At 36.0% G+C, this 23,193-nt stretch overlaps 2 protein-coding genes across 2 annotated transcripts in view; one reads left to right on the forward strand and one right to left on the reverse strand.

The window, feature by feature from the left end:
* Window positions 1-4,257, forward strand: part of LOC111506640 (Dynein heavy chain at 93AB) — a 79,996-nt gene extending 75,739 nt beyond the window's left edge. Inside the window, 3 exon segments of the mRNA XM_074173750.1 lie at window positions 2,629-2,647; window positions 2,650-2,776; window positions 3,679-4,257. Of these exon segments, the coding sequence (XP_074029851.1) occupies window positions 2,629-2,647; window positions 2,650-2,776; window positions 3,679-3,973 (441 nt within the window). The 3' untranslated portion in view covers window positions 3,974-4,257.
* Window positions 4,258-11,085: 6,828 nt separating this feature from the next.
* On the reverse strand, window positions 11,086-22,517 carry LOC141481718 (uncharacterized). Its single transcript, XM_074173751.1, has 6 exons — window positions 22,126-22,517; window positions 21,153-21,316; window positions 18,650-18,743; window positions 14,620-14,849; window positions 13,971-14,168; window positions 11,086-11,341 (listed from the first exon to the last, which is right to left on the reverse strand). Exons 2-6 carry the CDS (start codon window positions 21,301-21,303, stop codon window positions 11,154-11,156), a joined length of 861 nt encoding a protein of 286 aa, XP_074029852.1. The 5' UTR covers window positions 21,304-21,316; window positions 22,126-22,517; the 3' UTR covers window positions 11,086-11,153.
* Window positions 22,518-23,193: the final 676 nt, after the last annotated feature.

Raw genomic sequence — 23,193 nt, forward strand, 5'->3', positions numbered from 1 at the left:
ATGGCGTATTTTTCTTTACTAAATTCAGTTATTTCTGATATAATTTTAATATGGGATCATCAGTACACTCACTAAAAATATAAAATGCCATAAAAACTTTCAGAATCCTTGTCAACTCGAAGTTTCAAAAACACTCTCGTCTTTCCTTTATTCAGTTTGGTATCAAAGCATTCTGATGTCCATAAATGTGTCACGATATCTGTAAAAGTATCAAATTATTTCACCTATATGTTACGATTATGCAAAAAGAATTCACCTAACCGGAATCTTGAAAATAATTAACGCAAAAATACTTCTGTCAACTTGAATCTATATGCTATTCATCTAAGCAACAGAGTGCTCCAAAACATTATCATGCATGGTGCATGATGCCCACCCAAGGCTGGGTGTACAGAGTCGCACTAAGGAACGACCAATTTTTGTTTGATAATATGCGGCTGGTTATAGAAAATTGTTTTAGGTGGAGTGTAGAGACACCAATCAGCAGTTTCTTCAGCTTCATCAGTACTTGACATTTCAAAAATTTCAAACTTTAAAATATCTTATATGTAGACACCACAGGCGTTAAAACGTAACAGACTACTCCGACACTGTAGGTAACATGAATTCCGCCAGCCGATTGCAGTTCAATCTGATTGGCCAGCGTTTAGAGGCTTGTTTATTTTACCCACTAAATGCAAATGTGCGTAGTGATCATGCTTTGATCACGCATCTATCTTTGTTTGGGTTACGTTTTTGTTGAATGGACAGAGTTTAGCTACATTATCTGCCATATTAGTACAATAGCACGATACTAGTACATATCTGTATCTGTAGAGTAGGGAAGGTGAGTGTAGGCTCACAGCACTTAGGCCACATGTGACCCATTGTACATCCTTCCGAGGAGTTGTCCTCCTAGGTCATATTCCATCCTGTCCTATCCAGGAAGGTGGACAGGTCACTAGGAGACATCTCTTTCATATCGGCAGGTGTAAGCCAAGACTAGCCGAACACACACTCTTTCATTGACGATAACTCCGGACACTCGCATAGGACATGCCTGACAGTTTCATCTTCCTGTTCACATAGCCTGCATAGAGGTGTGTTCACTAGCCCCATATTATGGAGGTGTTTCCTTAGTTGACGGTGGCCAGTCAGAAATCCTACTGTTAGGCGTAGGTTTTTCGTGGTCATCGCCAGATATTTCTCCGGCGCCAGCTTCCCAGAGTCGCCCAGGGTGATCCTGGCAAGACTGTATCCTTTGATTACATCCCATCTCTTCAGGGATTGAACATGGGTGTGACGTTTGGCTAGTTCCGTAATTGTCGAAGTCATCAGGCCGTACGTGTCACTAGGTCCTAAAATTCTAAGTCCAGCCGCTTCTTCGGCTAAAGAGTCGGCAATGCGATTACCTTTACTCCTGTCGTGCCCTTTAACCCACCTCAGGATAATGGTATTATCTACCGAGGCTTTGGCTAAAACTTGGTGGCACTCTAGTACTAGCCCTGAGGTAACACGTTGTCTGTTCAAGACTAATAGGGTTGTCTACTATCAGTGCAGATTGTATGTTTTTTGCCAGAAATTCCTTTCCTGGTCATTTCTTCTGTGGCGATTGAGATACCAGCCAGTTCTGTTTGAACCACGCTGGTATTTTTTCATTACCACTTAATCCTTAGCTTTAGTGATCTGGAGTAAACTCACACTTGCTTGAGCTTTAGTTTTTGATCCGTCTGTATATATGCGTATTGCATTTGTAGATGACTCTGTGTGTTGTTTCATTTGTATTTTGAAGGGTTTTTCAAACACAAACCTGGGTTCAATTGCATCACCGGCCGCCTGCAGCAGAGGTTGCGCAGTAAGCGCTTCTCGCCTTAGGCTCAGCCTCAATTGAACCATTCCTACTTCGAGGTTTACTCCAGCCGTGCGCAATCGTAACATGGCCATTATTCACGCAACTTCCTTAACGTACAGGTACAGAGAGGTCAGACCAGTAATTAATTTTATTGCCGCGGTTGGTGTTGTTCTCATGGCTTCTGTGATGTTTAAACAAGCCAATCGCTGTATTTGATATAATTTTTGGATGGCCGTTGCTTGTAGAACTTTCGGTCCCTATGCAATGGCTCCGTACGTTAACATAGGTCTTATTATTGTAGTGTAGATCCAGGTGACCACACGGGGTGAAAGACTCCATGTGCGTCCCACTGTCCTTCGGCATTGCTCATAAGCTACATATACTCTTTTTGCTCTACTCTGTAGGTGAGAGTTCCATGTTAGCTCCCTGTCAAGGATAGTACCAAGGTATTTCACCTCTTCAGGGAACTTTAGTTTGCTTTTGAAGATTTCGGTAGGTTTTAAGCCCGATAAACTTCTTTTCCTGGTGAAAAGGACCATCTCAGTCTTCTTGGAATTGATCGACAGTGAGTGTTCCTTACATCATATTTCTATTAATTTGAGCCCATCCTGCGCTCTATCGCACAGTGTGTTCACAAATTTGCCGGTCTGCAAGATAACTATGTCATCTGCACATGCAATTGTGTAGAATCCATTATTGTTGAGGTGATTAATCAGGGTATCCAGTACATAAATGAAATATTCAACATTTATTATTGTTCAAGTAGGATATTTCTCGATTTATTGTTTTTGTTGCAGCTTCCTGCATCAGTATGGCTGGGGGGTTTTTCAATCCCCAATCACTATTAACTGCTATCATGCAGAGTACCGCAAGACGAAATGAACTACCTTTGGATAAAATGTGTCTGCAGTGCGATGTTACGAAAAAACAGAAAGAAGAGTTCACGTAAGTTTGTATTATTTATGAATTCGGAAGGGTGCTTATCAACATTCGTTGTATTAGTCAAGGCAGTTTCACTTGAACGTCATATATTTCTTCACAAATCTGTGAAGGCGAACTACAGTAGGTGCTAGTACCCACATACATCATAAAACGACGATAGTAATTGGGTAATTGGGTATGTGAATAAACTCTGATCAACTTTAGAAAAATATAAGCAAATATAACAAAGTAACTGAAAATTAAACAAGCTCATTTTGAAAGCCAAAAAAGAATTCATTCAGTTTTAAAAATCCAATATTTGAGGAATGGAAATTTAACATGTTCAATTTCAAAACCCAAACTTAAAAAAGAATGATTTTTTTTCTGAATACCCAATATTCTGAAAATGAACATTGAACAAGATGTTTTGTCTTGGAAATTGAATGGAAATATTTGTGATTAAATTGATCGAAGTAATAGTTAACTACATGGTAGGAGATCATCATGAAAAATGAGAAATAAAACAGTAACGTTAGTAACGAATCCAAGTAGTAAAGAACATAGAAAGTTTCATTTCTTATTTTCCATGAAAATGTTTGAAATGATTTAAAATAATATAAGATATCAAAAAACTCTATAAAAATATGTCAATATTACTTAATGACTGAAATGCGCAAACTGGACCCTCAATCTCCAAGCAGAGCCAATAAATAAAATGAATCATCCACTGAAAGATCACCAGTTTCCCACTAACACTTTCCGCGGAGCGGGTAACCAGTTTTTCAACAAATAGAATGAACTCCTCCATCATTTTACTAATTGGCCTCCTCATCATTTTGTTTATAGTTACTTCCACTTGGTTAATCAAACAGTATACAGGGTATTTGGGGTCTACCGTAAACACGATATGTGGCGTTTTTTTCCAGGAGTGCCCCGAGAGATGGAGCTTATATCCATGGTCTACACATGGAAGGAGCCAGATGGGATGTCCAGACGGGCATCATCATGGATTCGAGACTGAAAGAGCTCTTTCCCGCCATGCCAGTTATCAATGTAAGAGCAATCACGCAGGACAAGCAAGATTTGAGAAACATGTACGAATGCCCGGTGTATAAGACCCGAACGAGAGGGCCCACATATGTTTGGACGTTCAATTTGAAAATCAAAGACAAACCGGCCAAGTGGACCTTGGCAGGAGTTGCTTTGTTATTACAAACTTAACTTATAATATTTTAGCGGACTTTTTATGTCCTTCCACAAAAGCCAATTATTCAGTATTAATAGTTGAACACTAAGAATATAAAATGCAATAATTCGTGTATTTTTTACCCAAACTTTTCCGAATTGTCGCAGTTTTGGAATGAACAAGGAATTTCAGATAATAATGAGCTACAAAGAGATTATGGTAGTAATTTGTAATTCACAGTTTTGAATCGCATCAGTTTTCTTATTTTAGCACCGAGACCGTGTTTTTACAATATCCTCATTTAAAATGTTCTTATGTTTTTTCATCAAATATTGACAGTGCATAAAATTTTTCAGAAATTCAATGTTATCCTCAATGTATGATTGTTGGATTTTCATTCTGTGACATCAATAATAATAATAATATAGCATCGTTCAATCGCTTTTCAATGAACTTTGCTGCTCTAGGCCTCGATGGGCTGAACACTCATTGGTGGAAAAAACTTATAAGCACTCACCGCCATCTGGCCAGAGTTTTTAACTCAAGGCTGGACGGAGAGCAGCCGATTCCGGACCGTTCTCATCCCCAAAAGCGAAGATTTGTCGATTCCTAAGAATTACAGACCGATACATGCCTGATTTCGTGTTATAAGTTGTTTACAAGCATCTTGTATTGTTATGCAGGAATCCTGCTAGTTTTTACTTTTACATAATTGACCCAGTCGTTTGAGAAAATCATCTTATCCGCAAACTGAAACTTATGGAAAAACTATAAAAATGTTTCAAAATCTTTCGAAATTTGATAACGAGAACATTTCAAAAGATCTGTCCCGGGACAGGTGGGGACAAAAAGGGGTTCCTCATATGACTAATTCAATTTCCGTTCACCTTCATCTGGACTTATGATTGAGCTGTCATTCAATTCGTAATTTCACACAGAGTAATTTACGATTTGAGCCAATTTTTTCAGCAGGAATCTTTTTTAAGCCTTCAGAGGCTTCAAAAAAGGAAAAAACATCCATGCTCCAATTTTAAAAACTATCAAGGTTTTTATGTAAACTTTGTAAAATTGTTAATGATTTAAAGAACAATTGATCAAAAATTTTGCTCTGCTACCTACCAACTACCTGATTTTCTTCTTTTTTTAATATTCAGATTTATTGAGTTTCAATATTTTTTATTGTTAAAGCTATATCTAATTGGGCATTGCCTGAATGAACCGAACTATCTGTTTCTACCTGTATTTTCACTGCTCAAATAAACCTATTAATCAAGGATCTTTTTTCAAATTTTGAATATCTGCAATAGTTATTATATTTGCAAAAAACAAATTCCGCTTTTTTTCTCTCATTAAATTTTTATAAGTTAAAAACTGTCTGTTCGAACGGATATATGAGCAGAGAGGGTCGAAGAGAGGAGTCGCTGGATCGCTGGATGTAAAGAGAACCTGCTCATCGATAGATGTGTAATGCAGGACTCGATACAATATAAGCGTAACCTCTCTATGGCCTGGATCGATTACCGTAAGGCATTTGATACAATATCGCATGAGCTCATCTTGCATTTACTCAGATGCCTTGCGGTACCCGACAAAATAGTGATATGCATTGAATAACTGATACCACTCTGGCAAACTCGCTTCACAATAACATCGGGCCAAGCCAGAGCCAGAGTGGACTCGGGAGAAGCTGTATCAACTCGACGTAAAGACCCAAAAATGATGCATCTCTATAGGAATTTGCATTCCAAATCGGCCGTTCCACGATTGTACTTCCCCCGACAACAGGGAGGCCGTGGTCTTTTGAGTTTGGAGTGTATACAGAATGGTACTGAGAGAGCAGGAATTGGAGCATTTCTCTTTAAGACAGCTGCCCGAGCAGCTGATAAACTCGGTTTAGTTTTCGAGACTAAACGAGGTGACCACAACTCTGTCACCGAGTTGGAACCTTACTTCTGCGGAAATACAAGTATAAGCCAATGCTGGGATCTTCTTCAAAAGCATTGGAGACCTTGGCTTATCAAAGCGCCTGACTTTCGCTTTCCTCAGGTCGAGTGGGCTGAAGTCGAAAACTGAGGGATTCATCATGGCTTGTCAGGATAGTGTCTTCAACACCTCAGTCTACCGCAGTCGCGTGATGGGCTCGAGACCCTAATGCACTTGTTATCAGCATGTCCAGCATATGCGGCTCGGCCTATATCCATCGACATAACGCGGCGCTAAGAAAGCTATACTACCATCTACGACACTCTTATAGTATTGACGATACACCGGTGTTGCCCTACGTTCCGGGGGAGAATCCGTTGTGGGGACGAGAAGTGCCGAATTTATTGGAACTATTCGTTCCCCACCCTCAGGCTCATACAAGCTAATAAGCCTGAGCAAGACGATATTTGTCGTGGAGTTTTCAGCTCCTGATAAAATATCGAGATTTTCTCTTCGAACTCCGCAGACTCTATCTAGACCACTCTGTCAAGATGGTTGTTCTGATTATTGGAGTCCTTGATGAAATGATGCCCTCTCTACTAGCCGGATAGATGCAGAAGACTGTCATTCTTGGCCCACTGCACTTGCTCAGGGCACATGATCAGTGATCAGGGCCCAATGATCACTTACCCACGGTGTGGGGAGTGGTCGTTGGTTGATAATGCTGGCGCGAATGCTTTGGGGCTTCGGAGTATAGGGCTTGACCAGCTCCCACTACGGTAAAAAAGTATACATTTTACTAATTGTTAAATATAAAGTAACATTTTCCAATAGAAGTTTAAAAAACCTCACTTTTTATAACCAGTTGAAAAAAGTTTATTATTTCATGAATGCTTAAGAAAAAATCATTCATCAGATTCGCTCACTGTCTTCTAATGCACTTTGTACTGAAAGGCAACTGGATGAAACTAGCATTTATGGTGCAACACCAGACAGCGCCGTTTTGACCAGTGACGGCTCGTGCATTGAAGAACAGGGGAGGCTAAAGTCATAAAGACTATATATACCGGGTGTCCCACATTTTATGTGACAGGAAATATCTGGTTTGTTGAAGGAGATACACAAAAATGTTTCATACAAAAGTTTTAGGAGTTCATAAGAGCTATATTTTGATATAATTTTGAAATATACAGGGTGTTTGGTGTAGGTGCTACAGACCAAAATTCCATTTTTAAAATAGAACGCCCTGTATATCATTACATATTCAGATGCTACGTTAAATTTTGATATCATTTCATGTTTGGTTTTTGAAATTCGGTTACGGCGTTGTTGAGTTATTGCACTTTTCCTTAAATATAAAGTTTCAAAAAAACTTATATACTCGTACACGAATCCAGTCTATATCTTTTATTAAATTGAACTAGACTACTACTGAATACAAACCATTATTCTCACCTCTACGATACGATATCGATATCAGTTGAATATAATATTGAAATTCTTGAGAATGTGACTAACTTGAGGGTGAATTGCTTTATATTGCACAATTTCATCAAGTAGCTTATGCTTGTTGATGCCATAGTAACAAATGTTGTTGAATTGTATCTACCTGTCAGTTCGATTCAGTGATTCTTTGCAAAACAGTAACTGTGTTCTTTGTGCGAAAACTCCAGTATGCCTGTCGCGTTTAGTCCAAGTGATTGCATTGATATGTTATTAATTTTTGGGGAATGTCAGAAAAACTGCCGTCAAGCACAACGTCTATACCAAGAACGTTTTCCAGACAGACCCATTCCGTCACGAATGACTTTTTCGAGAGTTGTAGAAAAATTGCGAACTGGGTCATTTCCTTCTACTATAAAGCATCGTCATCATACGAGATCTGTTACAACTGAAGATTTAGAGATCAATGTGTTGGCTAATATTATTATTCATCCACATGTTTCTATCCGTACTCTTGCAGAAGAAGTCGGTATGAGTAAATCTAATGTACAGAGAATTCTGAAAGAAAATAAATACCACCCATTCAAAATTCAGTTGGTACAAGGTTTCAAACCCACGGACTTTGAACGACGACTTGAATTAATTGCTTGTATTCAGGTAATATTACATGAAAGTCCTAACATATTCAGTCAAATTTTGTGGAGCGATGAATCGCGATTCCACAATAATGGAGTTGTGAATCGACATAACAGTCACTACTGGTCTCAAGAAAATCCCCACTGGGTCCGCGAAAGTAATTTTCAAACTACTTGGGGTCTTAATGTATGATGTGCATTGTTCAATGGCCGCATCATAGGACCTCACTTTTTCAATGAAAATCTCAATGGATTGCGATATTTACATTTTCTAGAAAATGATTTGATCCAGATGATGGAAGATATTCCCATAGCAGAACGACAAGGAATTTGGTGGAACGAGATGGTGCTCCTCCTCACAATTCACAGGTTGTTACTGAATATCTGGATAGAACGTACCCAAATAGATGAATTGGTAATAAGGGTCCAATTCGGTGGCCGGCTCGTTCCCCAGATTTATCACCGCTTGATTTTTTCCTATGGGGTTATTTAAAAGATATTGTTTTCACTACTCCCCCTTTGAATGTGGATGATCTGAAAATGAAAATTCGACTAGCGTGCAGTGATATTACGCCTGATATTATAAGAGCGACTTGTACGAGAGAAGTGATTCGACGTTTCGAAGCCTGTATAATATCTAATGAGCATCACTTTGAACAATTTTTATGACTTATTTCTAGGTACCTACCATTCTTATGAAATGATTTATCAAGTTATATTATTTACATTGTTATTAATTAAAGATTTGTTTTCGAATACACCTCTTTCAATTTCACAATTGTTTCATATTCAAAATGATTCCTGACTGAATTCCACAACTCAAAATTGAAACCATTACTTCGAACACCCAAAATTTTGACTAATTTTCATGTGATCTGATGCAGAGAGAATAATTGTATGAGATATTTTTAAAAATAATAGTCGTTCTCAAGACTTTACATTTTAAGCAATAACTCAACAACGCCGTAACCGAATTTCAAAAACCAAACATGAAATGATATCAGAATTTAACGTAGCATCTGAAAATGTAATGATATACAGGGCGTTCTATTTTAAAAAATGGAATTTTGGTCTGTAGCACCTACACCAAAACACCTGTATATTTAAAAATTATATCAAAATATAGCTCTCATGAACTCCTAAAACTTTTGTATGAAACATTTTTGTGTATCTCCTTCAACAAACCAGATATTGCCTGTCACATAAAATGTGGGACACCCGGTATACACACAGAAAAGCCCGCCGGAGGCGCGAAAATTTTTTGGGGTACCACACCTATTTAAAGCAAAATACGTAATATTTGCTTAAATGCAAACAAAAATTATGTATTGCCGAAAATTATACGTATAAAACTTACCATCAAGAAACACTAAAACGATTTACCGAAATATTTTTCAGTCCCGGTCAGTCACGGCATCCCGTCCGAATTGAATCAAAACAAATGCAGTCGTACACTAACGAAGACCAACTGGAGGCTAGCCTCCTCTAACGCCATAATTTCTGCAACTAAAATTACAAATCGAGACGTATGTCGCTGGCTGGATCGGTCTCGCGGAGCTTGTGTTTTTTTAAGCGGTCGGAGGCTTGGCTCCCTTACAACGTATCAACGTATGGCATTTATTATTTCGGATTGATGGTTTCTTCGTTATTCGTTCTGGGCGGTGCGTTTGAGTTTTGTTGATGCAGGATACAGTGTGGTACGTACTACGTAGTGAGTGATAGTGTTTTTTCGGGCATATTATGTATTTATATTAAAAATGAATGGTAAAGTAATGATACCCAAGCATTTTCAGAAACAAATAATCATAATTATTTGTCAATATTTTTTGATTTATTGCGATGAATAGCCTCAATTTTTATGGGGAGGCTAAGCCTCCCTTCCCTCCTCTAACGAGCCGCCGCTGGTTTTGACTCACCTTAGGGCTCATCGGTGATGCTAGACAGAACAACAATTGGATTTCTGGACTCTGCTGTACAAGCTTGGGTAAGTAGAAGCGATGACATCTTCTCTGACATCTTATCTAGTTGCCTTGTAGTGAAAGCTGCAGTGAAAGGCAGTCGATGTCGGTCGATACCGAAGCTTTGCTTTGCAAAATATCGCTTTGGGAAACTCGTTTATTTTTGATAATCATGGATTGAATCTTCTGTCGATCCCATAGATGTCGTCTTCGTGAGGGAAGATATTATCGCTCCTACCTATGTATTTTGAGACTTTGTGTTCTTGTTAATTTACACGTTTTTATTAGCTTCACCTGTATGTATGTATGTTTATTTGTTTGTCAGTTTGTTTGTAACTCCAGAATTATCGACATTATTGCTTGATCTATTCGCGGGCAGATGCGCTGTACGTAACCTCCTTGATATAATTCGAACTCATTTTATATGTATTTCTTCATTTGAAAAAAGTATTTTTTTATTAACACGCGCTCCTGCTACCTTGGGCTTGGTAGCTGATTTTCAGGTTCCCTCTCCGGAATCGGAAAATATCGATGGTCATTTTTCTAAACAATATACAGCTGGTTGATCCCAAAGTTTTGATAAAATAAATATAGTTCAAAAAGACTAATGAAACACGCTTTTATAGCATACGAAACTAAAAAATTAAAAATTAATATAGTTAAAAAACTAAAAAACACGCTTTTATAGAACATCGAACTAAAAAATTAAAAATATTTTTTTTTTTCAAATAAGCCTAAAACAATAACGAACGAAAAATACTAGTATTATTGTGAAAAAACCGTGGGCTCTTTGTGCCATATTTTTTGTATATCAAGCGCTCGTCGCTTTTTTCACAATGATGCTTGTATTTTTCGTTTGTTATTCTTTTAAGCTTATTTAAAAAAAGATATTTTTAACTTTTTAGTTCGATGTTCTTTAAAAGCGTGTTTTTTAGTTTTTTAAACTATATTTATAATATCGGAACTTTCAACTCATGGACCATTGCAGTTATTGAATGTATAGAGACCCAGATTATTCAATTTATTATCGAAAAAGTGTATTTGACAATAGATTACTTTTACTGCCACAGGCGTTATTCAAATTTTTGATATGATCTTCAGCTCGTTACTTATTGTTGATAATCAGTTCAAGTCAAAGTTTGACATTCAATCAAAATAAATTGTAACTCGTTCAAAAAAAAATAAACGGAAAGTTTGCAGTTTTATTTCACCAATCATTATAAAACCTTCAGGTTGCCATTCATCTACGATATTACTTAGTTATCATCGTTTTCCAATCGATTTCTTTGTGGTTTCATGGTCAGCAAATCTGGATCGATGGAGATATCCGTATCAGCCGACGATATGAGAGTTAAACTAGTACCCATCCTTTCTCCCAAATCATCCTCTAAGAGAATATTGTCTTCCATCATGCTACTGGTCTGCATCGAGTTCGTTATTCTATCTGTGAGAAATATTTTATAGAAGCCAAACAGAAAGTAAACGATCAAATCGTAATACAAAGAAGCAATAATATATTGTTTCTCATGTTATATAGGGTGGATTATCAAAAATGTATTGGAAGTTATAACTGCCAGAAGAAGAACTTTTGGAACAAATCCAAACACGTGTCAATCTTTTTTGCGAGGGGGATAAGTTTTGACCCAAAATTATCGTTGAATTATCAACCCGCTGATGATATCCCCATTTTCTTCAAATATTAATGGCGGTCTAATGAAAGACTTTCGAATCGCTCTCCACTGCTATTGTATTTTGAAAATTGGACCTCTCGTTTAGTATATACGAAAATTTGAAATCCCCATAATACGTTTTTCAAAAAATTTTAAAATCAAATAAATTTTATTTGAAATCTACTATGTTGATCAAATAAATGCCGGAATAGGAAATATGCATGATTCTGCCCTTCTCCATGCAATAAAACAAGTTATTTTTTAGTGCTCTTGTGCTTCGATTCCACAAATGAAACATTTGATTTTATTGTGTAAATTTCCCAAGAAAAAATCTAAAGGATTCAAGTCAGATGGCAAGGAGGCTACCACCAGAGCTGTCGAAACCTGTCGTGCCGTGATTGAAGTCGTCTTCATTCAGTTCTCCATTAACAGAATATCAAACAGATGTCATTTATAAATTGATAGATTTAGCCGTTACTACGTGGTAGGAAATCATAATGAAGAAAAAAGAAATGTAATTTATACTTTTTTGATATTCGTCGGGCAACTAATGTGACTCAGACTCATCGCAGTGGTCAATTTTTTTGTTCTACTTACCCTCTACTTCAAAGTTGATTTGTACTGGAGGTTGTTTTTACTTTGCCCCTTTTCGGGGCTGAATAATATTTCATAGAAAATAAGTTCGGAAATTTATTGATTTATGAAAAAATAATGTTGGATTCATTCATTCCCTAAATACAAACCCAATTGAAAATATCCCTTAGCACTTTACAATTCACTTCATGTGAATATGCTCTAGAAAGTTGATCAGATTACAGAGCTTAGTTTTGAAAATAATTGAACTTTAAGTGAAAAGAACATTTTTGCAATTCCGCAAAAAATTGCCTTTCGATAACTATTACTCATACGTCAAAATATATCTATAAGGTTATTATTGATGCTTACTAGCTGGAGTACCCTGTACCACTCAGAAAGTTTATATGAGATTGTATGGAAGTTCAAATAAAAGGATAAACCCATAGATGTCCCACCCATTCAATAACATTTCACAACTTCTGAGACAATTATGGAATGTTTTACATTAACCTGGGATGTTTCGGGATGTTGCTCAATGTTTCACATCAATCAGCATTCCAGAATGTTCTAGAATGTTGTGGAATTCTCTCAAATTCTCCCGAATTTTCCGAACTGTTCTAGTAATATCTACAGTTTGAAATCTTCCGCCTTCATATCTTCAAAGCCATCCTTTCGGGTAAAACGTAAACCTTCATCTTGAATGCGAGATAGAGGACTACCAGGCCGTTACTTTCTTTGTTGTTCCACAATGAAGAAGGTTGCTCCGCATAATCTCGATTGTTCCGGACTGTTGTAGAATTTTTTAGAACTCGAAAATATTATCTCTCATATCATCAAAAGCACGCCTATCAGGTAAAATTAGGAACATTTATTATGGATGGGGAATAGAGGGCTACACAACATATAATTCTCGTTGCTCGTTCCTCAATGATCTGGGATCTATTTCCGAACTTATTTTCAAATAATTGACGAACATTCCACCATATTTCAGAATGTTCTGGATAGTTATGAAACTGTTCTAAAACTTTTAGATGACGAAGTTTCCATCCCTAACATCTTCAAAAGCTTGTCATTCATCAGTTAAGCACGGGAACTTTTTTAATGAACGAGATGTGACAAATATGACAAATGTAGATGTTCATGTTCTGCTGCCCATGGGAAGCCGATTCAGGTCGCTAGTAATTTTGAAGGTCATGAAACAATGTTCATAAACACTTGAACATTCCACCACAATGGGATCATTCAGGCTAATTTAGTTTTTTATTGAAAATTACATATTATAAAGTAAATCATCTCCCAAGTATCCACAAATTTTTCGGTTTTTATGTCAATTAACAACTGAGCAAGAGCAATTGAAAATGTGATATGCCCGCGGTACATCCGGATGTCACACAGGCAACGAACTTCGAGCGGTGGCAACCGGGCCTGTTGTTGGAGATTATGAATCGGTGCATCGTCGGATTTTGTTTCATTTGCTGACTGTTTTGAAAATCTGATACTCCATGAACAGCAAAAACTGCAATTTTGTAACTTCAACTCCAACTTATTTTTATCATTTTGAATGTTCCGTAACTTCTAAGGAGTTGACCAATTTTCAAACAAAGCACTAGCAGATATCCTTTTTATTGACGTGTAACTCGACTTTACATCCGTTCAAGAAAACTGAGGTATGGCATCCCCATTTAGAGGACTGAAGATTTTGCAATAGATTTTAGGTCACATCGTGTCCCCTTAGAAACGAATTTGACGTGTTTTTGGATTTTTGTGTGCTGTTCTTTTCCTAACCGTTCTACTTTGCAGTACGTTCTATATAAATTGAATTCCTACCTGCTATTAGAAGGGTTTCTTGAAGATGATTATCCATAGTACATGATTGATCATTAGTAATTTGCTCAGTGTTTACTGATAACATCGAAGAAGACGGAAAGGATAGGGGCCATTCAAGATTCAAAAACATGTTCGAAGAGTTGTTTTGATCGGAATTTGGAAAATTTAGAAGTGGACTCTCCAATGGAGTGGAACAGGCTGAAAAGTATATTGGTTGTGATAATTTTATTTTTCGAGACATTTTTTTTATATTCACATAATTATATATGTTTCATAATATTGAAGATATTTGGAATAAAGAACAAAAAAACAAGTGTTTTTCTATTTTTAACCCTCTGACCACGAAACTTTCATCATTTTTTCCATCATCTAACTAATAAACAATAGTTAATACCAAATATTGAAAAAAGTCAAACATTTTCTATTTATTTGTGTCCTTATTTCCAAATATTCCAATATGCATTCTCTTTTATTTGTTTGTTTGTTTTTTATTAAATTTTCTGAGGCGGAGAGAATTTCACTTTCCACAGCTGAAAAAACTATAATTGTAATAGATAACTTTATAAAGACATAAAAAGTCAAAAAATGACTAGTGTTCAATAAAATGCAACTTTCACTATGATTTCTTTAAAGGTTCGAATCAACTCACCAGGTACACTAATAGGAATGTTGATGTTAGTTATTTGCACACCAGTGTTTTTATTCAAGGATTTTTCCTGTTTCCGCCACTTTGCTCGTCTGTTTTGAAACCATACCTGAACTCTAGCTTCAGTTAGGTCTATTCTAAGGGCTAGCTCCTCTCGGAAAAAAACATCAGGATAATGCGTCTTGTGAAAGGCTCTTTCTAGTTCTTCTAATTGGTAGTTGGAAAAAGTCGTCCTACAAAATCATTATTTGCAAGACGTTAAAAGTATATTTATTATTTTTTTATTTTCAGAAACAAATAGTAATTGAGGAGAACATGAACTATTCTAGTGAAAGTTTTCGTTGCCTTCAGCTTCATAAATAAGACAATAAAGTTAAATTCAGCTGTACACATGTCTCGATTAATCCGTACTAATTGGTTTACACCGCTGGTTCACTTAGGTTAGACTGGGGACAATTGAAACATTTCTGCTTCTCGATTTTTTTCCTCCGCGGCTATCGCAAATTTCTAAATTATGATGTGAGTAATAGGGAGCATATTCAATCGAATTTCTATTTACATTTCGCCTATAATTATAGATAAATAAGATTCAAAACAAAAACTGTAGCTTATCAAACTGTTTCAATCGTACCCGTGCCGGGGACGAATGAAACGTATACCTGGACAATTGAAATCTTGTCGAGTACATTCTTCGTGGGACCAGTGACGACATTCAATGCATTGGATTTGAATCGCTGGAGATTAAATCCATTTGGAAAAATGTTCTCAGGAAGTTTATTCCACATAAACGTCGTTCTCCAGATGAAAGAGTTCTTAAACAGCCAATTTCGAGGTGAGCTGAGTTAAACCTCAAGACGATGAGGAGCCACAGTCCGTCGCGTATTTATGATATGTATGGCTCTTGGTGGAATCAAATGTGCCAAGTCACTTGAACACTTCCCGTGAAAGTATCTGTAGAAGAGGGACAGCTAGCTCTATAAACTTTCTTCGATGTTCCAGACTATCAAGGTTGCAAGTGATGTTCGCGTCTCCAATCAGGCGTATGGCTCTTTCTCTCCAGGGCAACTACTGCCATACATTTCCAGGAAAACTAGACAGTAAGTTTCTTCTTCGTCGCTTTCACTCTGTTCCTTATCGTGTTGGCATTGTTTTGGTTTGTTTGGGCTGGCGAACTGCCTTCGGCTTGTCTTTGAACTCCGTAATTTTTCTCTCAACTTGCCTTTTCCTTTTTGCTTCATATTGCACCTCTTTTTTTCAGGAGTGTTCGTATAGATTGCAGATTTTCTAGTTTTTCGTTTGCAACATGTTTTCCTAAAAGGAACTTTCGGCAAGGGTCTAACGATTTCTGTCGAAAATACGGCCTTTGAAGTGTTTGGTTCTGCATCAGTGCGTGAAAATACAGATTTTGAAGTGCTTGGTCCTGCATCAACTTGCGAAAATATAGGTTTTGAGGTGATTGGTGATGCTGGCGGAGTGCGACGAGTGCTTGGTGATGCTAATGGAGTGTGATGAATGCTTGATGATGCTGGAGGAGTGTGACGAGTGCTTGGTGATGCTGGTCTATCCGTGACATACTAGGGGGCAAAATCTGCTTCCGTAAATATATCTCTAGCAGAGTGACATATGCCAGTGCAAATAAATCCAGCTACAATGTTTGACGGTGTGTGAGCTAACAACAGAGCTAGTTTGCCTATGCTTGGGATATCGTAAATTGTTATTGTTTTGCCTGGGTTATTTCTCATCCAGGCATCGCAAATTGAATTTACAGCCTTCTTGAATGGACCGTAGACCGATTGATCTAGCGGTTGCAATTTGTGGTAACAATGTGGGGGGAATTACAAGATGACAATGCCATTTCCTTTACAGAAGTCCAACCATCGTATAGCTATTTGCCACTGATGATTTTCAAGTAAAAGCCATACTTCATTTTCAAAGAAGCATTTGAAAATGGTTGAGGTATATCAAGAACTCATCTTTTCGAATCCAGCCGCTCGCGTTTCCTGCTCCAATGCACCCCACGGGACCGTGAGATACAAGTGATCCTTGTATCTCAACCGTGGGAATATAAAAATGGCAGAGTAGACTGTTACATTTACAGCATTTCTCCTGATGTTATTGCGCCTACCTGTTTGGTTCCCTTTTCGGCTACTACTTTAACAAGTTTCTGGACCGTCGTGACCCCTGTCTCGTCGACATTATAGATATCTTTCGGTTCAAATTTGTACCTGTCCATAACATTATCTAGGTTGTCATAAAAAAGTTTTACGTTTGTGACATTGAAACTAGTTGCTCTGGAAAGACTTGTGGCTTGAGCGCAGCGGATTGAAAGATCTGGGTTGCGCTTCATAAATCCAGAAAACCAATCCTCTCCTGCCATAGCATTTTGTCTCCATGTATCAGGCATGTTCAGCGAATATTTCACGGCCAACTGAAAAGCTAATTTCTGAATCTCTTTGGGTGGTAATCCGAAGAATACCTATATGCGCTGCTTTGAGTATATAGCTGAAAATTATTTTTTTTTGGTTTGTGTCAAATACCTCGCCTCACACAATAACCCATAGTGACAGGAACACTGGATACTTTCTCAATTGCTTGCTTTTTCTTCTTGATAAATCTACTCAAAGACACGTAATGTAGTTCATATGTAGCTGCTGCAGACCTTATCAATGCATTATTTTCAGTAAGGTCTTTGTAGGCTTCTTCATACGCCAAAATGGATTTTGAACCTCTCTCAGTTCCCCCATGTCAACTGTACCCGCAGCATATTTTCAAGAAAACACTCAAATATTTTCTTACTCCTGGATTAGAGTAATAATTTAAACTATCCCGACTAAAGGACATATACCAAACAAGTCGAAGCTGGATACTTACGTTTTTATGTCTTGTGACACACTTTTTCAATCAATGTAAAAGTTAACTTCGCTAGCGGGGAAATTAAGTTATCGTGGACGTGTACAAGCACTTGTGATTTAAACCGCGAAATCCGTCTACTTCAGCGGTTATTTCTAGTGTCCTCTGTTTCAATAATTGTCCCCTATTTCAATTATTCCCGGTCTACCCTATTACAAATATAGGTATGTCATAGTTATTCAGTGAGGCTTAATAATGTTTTATTATCCTATTGCCTGATGTGAATTTCTGCAAAGTTTGGTCATGAATTTGAAATCGTACCGTTCGGCTATACCAGTATATATAGATTTATGTGTTTATAAAGAACAGGTCGTGAATATAGACCTATCAACAATAAACAAAACTCAAAACTGAGAATATGAACATCAATGAACTCAATAACTATTAATAAACAATGCGGGTTTCTCGTTGTGGTGTAATCATTCTATCTAAATGTCCGGTAAATTCTCGCTGAATGCCGAATCCCTTGTCTTCTGAAAAGCGGAAATATAACCTTAGATTCCTGCAACTGCATTCATAACTTGTCTGTCTAAAGTATAGATATTCGCTTGGTAAGTATAGTGGCTGAAAAATTCTTCAGTTATAATTGCAACTTGTTCCAAGTGGAACAAGTTGTACACACTTTTGACTATATCATTGTTTAGTAAGGTTATGAGAACCATTCTCATTATTGCATCTCTTTCAAATAAAACAAACTTGCTTCATTAGTCCATCTCTTATTGCATCTATTGAAGTTTACTCCCTATGAAAGGAGTATGGGTATTGGACTTATAAAAATGTTTCCATTTCATTGAATTCATGATATCCCAATTGGCACACCCATTAATATGACTCAACATTTTTTTCTATTACTATTTTTGTAATAATTATTTTTTCCAGTTGTTATCGTTAAATTGTATGAATGAATGCGGGACTGAAAATATTAGTGAATAATTTGAGTTGATGTAATATTTATTATAAGCGAACATCTTATCATCACGTTCATTTCATAACAATGATAAAACTACTGAAATTAGGGTAATGACACCCGCATAAAGTTGAGTCAGTTTAATAACTATCGGAAAATGTAATGGTAATGAGGGTTGCTAAATCGATAAAGTATACCAGACTATCTCATATGTACCTGTATCTTCTTTGTTTCCTTTTCGAACATGACATACTGGATGGGCCAGATTCATCTTCATTGGAATTATAGTTTTGTAGGGATTCCGTGTAGTCTAAACAAAACAATGATATTTATCAGTGTGAGCAGGTGATAAAACTTCCAATTGATCTAATAAAAATGTTATGCACCATCAACTTCCACAAATTAACGACGGTTCACATTTTCGATCCATAAGCCTTACTTAACCTAATACAATGAAGTATTTTATAAATTATTTTACTATTGGCAGAGAATTTGCAGAAATATTGAAAATCCGTTTATATTTTGCCCAACTTTCATTAGGCTATTAGAATATGTTCCTGAGAGTTTTCTACAGAAAATCTTGTAACTTGAACCACCTCTAATTCGTTGATGAACTATTCCTTTGTTTTTGAGAAAATCAATTTTTTTTGATATTCTTGAAAATTTTAGTAACTCATTGACCATCAGATGAATTATTGTACTCATTAGTTCCGACAGAATCACTCAAATAGAAGCAACACTTAGATATGCCACTTTATACAGTGCGGACATAAAAGTCCCCTTCTTTTAAACGAGACAAGATGTCAAGATTGGACAAAGTTTACGTCAGAAGGCATAAATTTCAGTACTTTTTGAAATGAGAGGGTGCTATCAACTTTTTTCAAATTCATGGAGGTTCTTGTGGTACATCGTTTGATATGCCTCCCAATTCTCTATCCAACAGTGTTTTATTTTTGGAAATCGAATCAACCGTTCCCAAATAATCAACTTTGTTCGATTCTGATATCTGTTCCCGATCAAAAGTTGCGTTGGGGGAACTTTTTCTCCAGTACATTCGTGCTCTATAAAATAAAGAGGTAGAAAAAAGGCATAACTAAGTACCATGCACCCGACTGTCAAAAAATTCTTCGACACTTCATTTTCATTTAAATAAATGAAGCACCAAGTATCGACCTACCTGATCTGTGTTGATATCATAACTGATATTTTCCACTCGAACAATCTCCAGAAGGTTAAGAAATACTGAACTCACTCTTATTTCACTGATAATAGGCTTCTCTTGCAAGAATCATTCAGTAATAAAAATATGAAGTTGTATGAGGGAAATGAGCTGATATTAGCCTCTCCCTGTATATGGATTCAGCTCTTCTGATTCGAAACTCATACGAAATTTCTGAAAGAAATTGCGTAGTCCGGAAACCAAATATATAAAATCTTAGTTTTGAAGTATATTTCATAGAAAATTCGTAAGTATTGCAAATAGGAAAGATAACTATTCCGTCTATGAAGTTGTTGCATTATTTATTCAAGTATTGAAATATCGAAGAATTTTTTGAGAATAATCAAAATTCGAAAAAAAATAATTTATCTGATGATTATCAAATCTTCAAAACTCTCAGAGATATTGGGCAACATTGAATTTATCAATAGTGAATTAACATTGTTTATCAAAAAATTTATAAAAAATTTAGGTCAGTATTCAAACTCTCAAAGTTAAAGGTTATCCAAGTCAGATGAAACTTTGTATAAACATTCATATTCCGATAGTTCATTGATAGTTCATTTCTGTGACAAAAACTTTCAATACTTGTGGAAATAAAGAAAATGTATCCGAGAATGGAATTTCGAATTGCACGCAGAAAGTGAAATTTGAAACGCCCTGTATAACCAGTTTCAGATTTTTCCAAATTAGTGTCAATGAACCGTTGACACTAAAATGCACGTTGACAGTTGAAATGCATCGAAATCTAATTAATTAATGTGATTGAAACTACAGAGAAAATTGAATTACGGACACAAGATCCCTTAATTCAATAGATGGCCCTAAGAAGGTCCGTAATTCAATTTAAGATAATTCAATTTTAGTTATTTCGAATTGTTTCTCACTTTTGTAGCCACATCACTATCTGCGCTAAGCTCAAGTACTACATATAAGTACGAAAAAATATTTTGTTTTTTTTTATGAGTAATGTGAATTTGTAAAAATCAATGGTTTATGATATTTTCAAGTCTGATAATACTGGAAAATTTGACATTCTCGGATTGTGTGTGCATGAATGAATCTTAAGAGTGGAATACCTTTCAACGATGATTTTTTCCAAAAATATAACGAGAGCAATGGTGCCCCTGTGTGACTATTCTGTTACTGAAGTTTTGATGAAACCAGATTAATAAGAGATACCTACCTACTGCAGGTAAGTTGAAGGTAAAATTCAGTTCATTCATGAAAACAATAGAGAGGTGTTAAAATTGGAAGCGTATGAAATTATGGCGATTTAAATTTCTTGCTGTACAGATGTTTGAGAAGTACAGCAAAATTTATATTTCTGATTTCATGTTTTATCATTGAGAAAACATGGAAAATCGTGGCTTTCATAAAAAGAATAGAAATAACATTCACGTAAAGGCTTAGATGGATTAGAATTCATCGACATATACGGGTATATAAGTGAGGAGTAAATTATTTATATAATTAATTACCAACAAAATCTCATCTCACCGTATTTATCATGATCGTCCTCCCTATTATTCTGTATATTTGTAAAACTGCTCAAAAGACCGGTCATTGTATAGTTTCCACCATTTAGGGAGTCCATGGTTTCGGTGAGATCATCCTGCAAGTCATTTGCTTTATCGATATTCAAATCCATAATTATTGTAAAACTGGAACAAATAAAATTCGGTTTCTTTTCAGAAGGTAACTAAAAACATTTATTTATTTCGCTTTTGTATTAGAACTCAATTTCATTTTCTACACAAAATTTGATGCAAATTTTTTATCCATTTTTTTTTAAATAGCATAAAATTTCCGAACATGCAAAACATTTCTAATTTTCATGCTTCTAATCAACAAAGTAAATATGCAGAACAGCTAAAACTGTGAACATATGTTCGAGACGAGTATACCAACATATAAAAATAAAAAATCGCTAATCGAATGTAGGTACGTAGCCCGCGAAATTTGATCATTGACCAACAGTCCACTTATACGAACTGAAAAAGTTTAATTATTCGATCTGACAAGTAATTTTAATGTCTCATATTCAATAGTTCCTATATATTAAAATGAATGCATCATTATAACTAAGAAACTTACTTAGTAGTAATAAATATTATTTAAGAAAGCCATCTTCCGATAAAACGGCTCTGAAAAATGAGAGATGATATTGTTGATAATCTCTTTATGAACTATTTTAGGCATCGTTATTGAAATATTATTAGCTTTTTTTCCAGTGTGTAGTCAACCACATGAACAAAATCAAAAATTGGTCGTAAACGATAATATTAATAAACAATCTTCCAAACAGTGAACAAGTCGTCATCACCACTGATCATCTTCAGAGGCAAAAACTAATCATGAATTTCATAACGAATAATACAGAAGAACTAAAAATAATTTTGGATCATTTTCAAACTAATTTTATTTTTCCACTTCCTTACTATGTTCCACTATGTTTCAAGGACCTACTTACAAATGTTTCTTTTCAGGGGGTAGAATCTAGGATTTCCACCTGTGCACTAACACAAATAACAAACTTTCACAGTTCCTATGCGAAGAAACAAAAAACAAATAGTGACAAGCGACGAGATTAATTATTATTGTAAGAATTCACTATTATCTTTTCTACATTCACGTTTATGATTTAAATTGATTTTGTTCTTTTCCTTGAAACTCGCTAGCTGCTTTCAGAATAATAGTATTCAAGCTGGATATCTAGGAAGCCGTGAGAATGTCGGAATAAAGCTTAATATTTTAAGGACTCTATAAGGATTCTCTACAAACACGAATGTTTTCAATATAATCCATGCTTCATGATTACAGTTCATTCGTGTAGATAAAAGGATCAACACACAAAAGAACAACATTAAATTGATATTCAGAATCTGATCTGCCGAAAATTTCCACTGTTCTGAAGTGGAGAAAAAGTAATTTCCGGAATAATACTTTTTCCGTCACGTAGAATTCAAACTCAGCATTCAATATGAAAAGCCATAAATGTTTTTCTAGTCTCTCAATACGATTTATTATGACATAATTTTGAATAGAGTACGAGGGCTGTTGCATACGTAATGATCAAAATGCTCTTCAGAAAAAAAGTTATTCAGTCTTGAAATTCTACAATGTAAACAATATTTTCACACCGTTCCTGCCACTTTTCAAATGCAAACGCAAGACCATCTTTCTTGATTTCCTTTCAGCTCACGTGCACAGTTTTCATTCAGAAAATCGTTAGGAACCTAAATCGGGACTGTACAGGGGATGGGTCACGATGCCACGAGCGTTCAAGACATACACAATGGGGGGCAACATTGTAATGATGGAGTACAATTCATCAAATGTTTTTGAGGGTAGGTTTTTTTTTAAATGGCAATATTTCACTGAGTTAGCATCGTCAACAGATGATAAAACTGAATCTTACAACTGAGTTATAGGCCTTTGATATACCTACATCATTACCATTGATAAAATAGAGGTCATCAAATGAGGGTTTTTAAAGAAATGCCTAGTATTAGTTATCGTGTTAGTTTAATTGTAATTA

This window comes from Leptinotarsa decemlineata, unplaced genomic scaffold (assembly GCF_025532065.1).
Source record: "Leptinotarsa decemlineata unplaced genomic scaffold, Ldec_3_MD MMD2_tig00000505_RagTag_RagTag, whole genome shotgun sequence".
Lineage (NCBI taxonomy): Eukaryota > Metazoa > Arthropoda > Insecta > Coleoptera > Chrysomelidae > Leptinotarsa > Leptinotarsa decemlineata.